Source organism: Gracilinanus agilis, chromosome 1 (assembly GCF_016433145.1).
Source record: "Gracilinanus agilis isolate LMUSP501 chromosome 1, AgileGrace, whole genome shotgun sequence".
NCBI classification, from domain to species: Eukaryota; Metazoa; Chordata; class Mammalia; order Didelphimorphia; family Didelphidae; genus Gracilinanus; species Gracilinanus agilis.
The window spans coordinates 296,235,602-296,240,575 of record NC_058130.1 but is presented as its reverse complement, the minus strand read 5'-3'; the positions used below and the strand labels follow the sequence as shown (position 1 = coordinate 296,240,575).

At 36.2% G+C, this 4,974-nt stretch overlaps 1 protein-coding gene across 1 annotated transcript; it reads left to right on the top strand.

The window, feature by feature from the left end:
• The first annotated feature begins 478 nt into the window (after positions 1 to 478).
• Positions 479 to 1,936, top strand: LOC123231371 (enoyl-CoA hydratase, mitochondrial-like). Its single transcript, XM_044657627.1, has one exon. It carries the CDS (start codon positions 534 to 536, stop codon positions 1,404 to 1,406), a length of 873 nt encoding a protein of 290 aa, XP_044513562.1. The 5' UTR covers positions 479 to 533; the 3' UTR covers positions 1,407 to 1,936.
• Positions 1,937 to 4,974: the final 3,038 nt, after the last annotated feature.

Here is a 4,974-nt window from a genome sequence, read left to right as displayed (position 1 = left end):
CTTATTTAAACTGAACAAAGGAGGACCTAATACACAAACACAAAGAGTTTGCTGTGGAAATTCATTAAATTCAATAAGGAGGAATGGAGAAGAGGGAGCTGAGAACTTAGTGATGGGGAGAAAAGAAAGGAGAAAGAATAGGTATTTAGCTAGTACCTACCATCAGGGACTATTCAAATGAGGTAGCTGTTATCACCTTATTTTATAGTTGAGGATACTGACTTGCCAAAGTTCACACACCTATAAATGTCTGAAGTTGGATTTGAACTCAAGTCTTTCTGACCCTCAGCCCAGAACTCTATCCACTGTGCCACTGAACAATGAGATTAATAGAGTCTGAAAGGGAACAATCAAAAGCAAAACAAACTTTCACTTTGGATAACAAATGATAATGGAGATAAAATAATAGAAAGTACAGCAATGAACGAAGAGAGGAAAATTAGAGAAGTAGGATCAAAAATCAAGCAATGTTGAGAGACCCTACCTGCTCCCTGACTAGTGACTGTGACTGTATTCCTGGGAGTTTGCAAACCATGGCCTCTCTGTCCACGCTGCTGTTCCGTGGGCCCGCCCTGCTCCGCAGCTGCCCGCGGCTGTCCGGGGCCCGCACCTACGCTGCGGGTGGTAACTTTGAATACATCCTTACTGAAAAGAAAGGGAAGAATAATAATGTGGGGCTGATCCAGCTGAATCGGCCAAAGGCCCTGAATGCACTTTGCCAGGGCCTGATTGGGGAGATCAACCAGGCCCTGGAGACATTTCAAGAGGATCCATCTATAGGAGCCATCGTCCTGACAGGTTCAGAAAAGGCATTTGCAGCTGGAGCAGATATCAAGGAGATGCAGGATAAAACTTTCCAGGCTTGTTACTCAGAGACGTTATTAAAGAACTGGGACCGGATCACCCAGCTCAAGAAGCCAATAATAGCTGCTGTCAATGGCTACGCACTTGGGGGAGGCTGTGAGCTTGCTATGATGTGCGACATCATCTATGCTGGAGAGAAAGCTCAATTTGGACAGCCAGAGATCCTAATAGGGACCATCCCAGGTGCGGGGGGAACTCAGAGACTTACCCGAGTGGTTGGAAAGTCCTTGGCAATGGAGATGGTTCTTACAGGTGACCGAATCTCAGCTCAAGAAGCCAAGCAAGCAGGCCTCGTCAGCAAAATTTTCCCTGTGGACAAGCTGGTTGAAGAAGCCATCCTGTGTGCTGAAAAAATTGCCAAAAATTCAAAAATTGTGACAGAAATGGCCAAAGAATCCGTGAATGCAGCTTATGAGACGACATTAGCAGAAGGAATTAAAACAGAGAAGAAACTCTTCTATTCCACTTTTGCCACTGAGGATCGGAAAGAGGGAATGACTGCATTTGTGGAGAAGAGGAAGCCCAACTTCAAGGACAAATAACTGTTGTCTTATACTTGAGAAGTGCAAAGAGACTTATATTTTTCTTTAGAAGTGATTTTTTTTAATAAAAATAAATCATAGCTGTTGTGCCCAGGTAAACTACAAATGACACAATATGCCTCTCTTCAGATTGAAGCATTACTTTGGAGGACTGTGTTCAGGGCCTGCTTTGCCAGTTCAAAGATCACGCCTTTCTCCTCTTGGGTGCACCAGAATGCAAGGCCTTGTCTCCAGACACCAAAGCAATTTATTTGCCTTAATGGATCTGTCTCTACTGCATCATCATCACTCCAGTGTTTCTTACCAGTGTGATCTGATTGTCTGGTGTTAGCTCAGAAATTCTTTAATGGAAGGTATTGGTGTTATGTATTAAAACAGCTTCGCTTGATGTAAGGGACAAGGAGAGGAGCTTCTGGCCTCAGCGGACCTCAGACCAGACCAGCCTGTTGTTGTCACCATCATCTAAATGTAATCATGTCAGTATGAGAAACATTTCCTTCCTGCTTTGGTACTTATTTCAATTATATGGATAAATCATTGATTAAAATAAAAAAAAATCAAGCAATGTTATTTATAGAAAACATATCTAATGGGGAACTGATCATTGAGGATTTAGTCTTTAGAAGATGTAAAATAATCTCTGTCCACTACCAGTAAAATATAAGGAGGCTTTATGAGTCATCTTCCAGTCATGGGAGATTGAAGGTTGGTACTATGTATTGGTAAGAAATTTTCTAATTATTTGTAGAGGCAGAGCTGCTAGTGATAAATGTAGGATTTGAACTCAGGTCTTCTCACTCCAAATTCACTGTTCTTCAAAGGAAGATGTCCAGGGAGGTAGAGTAACTTAAACCATGTCTTATGAAAATCAGTGGAAAGAAATTTGTATCAGAGAGATACAAGCTTGTTTTGCTTAGCACTAAAAATGCTCAAGAAAGTTCAAGAAGGGGGCAGCTGGGTAGCTCAGTGGATTGAAAGCAAGGCCTAGAGATGGGAGGTCCTAGGTTCAAATCTGGCCTCAGACACTTCCCAGCTGTGTGACCCTGTCCAAGTCACTTGACCCCCATTTCCTAGCCCTTACCACTCTTCTGCCTTGGAGCCAATACACAGTGTTGACTCCAAGATGGAAGGTAAGGGTTAAAAAAAAAAAGAAAAAGAAAAAGAAAGTTCAAGATGACATATGTTAGCTCAACATAGGGAAAACACTTCCTAAAAATTATAACTGTAGGGACTCATGACAAAAAAGACTATCTACAACCACAGAAGGAAATGACAATGCAATCTGAATGTGGATTGAAACATACCATTCTTCACTTTATGTCCTCCATGAATTTTTCTCTAGTGTAAGTGATATGTCTTCTTTTATAACATGAAAAACATGGAAATATGTATTATATGATAACACATGAATAACATCATTCTGGGGGGGGGAGAGTATGGGAAGAAGAGAGAAAGGGAACATGGATCCAAAAAATTATTAAATTCAAATTACTAAATCAAAATGATTATTAAAATTATGTAAGCATGTAAAAATAGAACAAATAATAAACAAAAATTTAAAGATCAAATGAAAAATAAAAATTAGGACTGCCTCCTCTCAAAAATAATTATCAAAACTAACTAGCAAGATGACTTAAGTAATTTTGTCTAAGCCCAGCTCCCTTCCATTACTTCAAAATGACAGAGAATATAGGCTAGGTGGTGCAGTTAATAAGAGTACCCGACCTGGAGTTAAGATCTTGTGTTTAAAATCAGCTTCGGATATTTACTAGTTGTGAAACCTTGGCAAAATCACTTAACTTCTTTGTCTCAGTTTCTTCAACTGGGGGTAACAATAGGATTCTATCTCCTAGATCCCTATGAGGACAAAATGAGAATAATTTTAAAATGCTTAGCACAACTCCTGGCATGTCATTAAGAACTATATAAATGTTAGTTGTTATTATTATTAAAAGTATAGCAAAACAAAAAAAATAAGAGAAAGGAAGTCTTCTTTTGGAAAACTAGTGGAGAAACTAAAGAAATAATTAAACAAAAAATAAAGTGTGTTCCAACATTAAAGGAAAAAAATAAAGCAAAGAAAAATCTTCAGAAAGAAAGAATTTCACAGTAACAGCTAGACACCTCCCCCCCAGAAAAAGTGGAGCAATACAAAAATCTCTAAAGATGTATAGAATCTCAATAAAAAAATTAAAGTAGCATATAAGGCTAGAAACCAGATAACAATTTGGAATCAGAAAATCTAAATGGGATAAAATCCAAATGAAACAGTGAACTCCATAAAAGAAATAACTTTGCTTTTTGATTGAACTAGAAAGACTGGGGCCAATTCTAATATAATGATTCTATGAGTCTACAATTCTATGTTAGACCAATTGGGAACTTGAAAATAGAATTGAAAAATATTAAATTTCTTTGCACTGACATCATTATCCTATTAACTCTTGGCTTCTTTAACTTTTAAAAAATTACATTATCAATATAAAGTCAAAAAGCTTATTAATCTGACCAATCAAATCAATAAATTTATTTAATTAATTCAAGAAAATTTCACCAAAATATGTTAGGGGTGGAGACAGAATCAGTCAAACAATGTCAATGTCATATAGACACAATAATTAACTGGATTTTTCAATCAGTTTCTTTGGTATCCATAAACATAATCTTTGTTCATTGAAATGATTGTTTTGTGTCATGTAAATGGTGATTATAGCAGAAGATGCTTGATATAATCCACAGTTAAGAATTAAATTTATAAATTATATGTTGGTTTTTTTTACTTCCAGCCCTCTGAAATAAAGATAATTTGTGTGAAAGGAAAGATATTTTGGAAAAGAAAACCTATTTCTCAAAATTGCAGAGAAACAGTAGTAAATACTTGGAATCATAAACTGATGTCATTTCATGATTACTTAGAAACGAATTAACTAGTTTGTAGTTTCTACCTCCACTAAACTCCTATTCTAATGTTTAATTGTGTCACACAAATGACTACGAGTTCTCAAAAACTACTCTAGTGCAATATAAGCTATCATATCTTACAAAAGAGGTAAGTCTTTTTTTTTATAAGTAACAAAATCTAAGTGTTTATTTAATTAGACAGAACAAGGTTCTAGTAAGGCATAGCACTGCTTAATTTATAAACTATAAAATGCATATACATGGAAGCATTCATTTTAATATGATCAAAGTCTTATGTCTAAAGTCAAAAGCAAGCATTGTTTGTAGTGTAGTGGAAAGACCCTGGAAGTTTTCCCAGAATAAGGATAAATCAAGGGTTCCCCCTTTCTCCAATATTATCTGGAATAGTTCTAGAAATACTATTTATAGCAGCAATAAGGCAAAAAAAACAAAAATAAAACAAAAACCTTGGCAAGGAGGAGCCAAAATTATTTGCAAACAATCATACTTTGGAAATTCCAGAGAAGCAGTGGAAATATTTATTGAAATTTATCACTTCTGAAAGTTAACGGAATACAAAATAAATCCATAAAAATAATCAGTATTTCTGCAAAATTCTAACAAAAATCAGGAAGAAATTATTAGAGAAATCCACTAAAAATACCCC

Excerpts from the sequence above, each read along its gene's own strand:
- LOC123231371 (XM_044657627.1), top strand. The coding sequence starts at position 534 with ATGGCCTCTCTGTCCACGCTGCTGTTCCGTGGGCCCGCCCTGCTCCGC.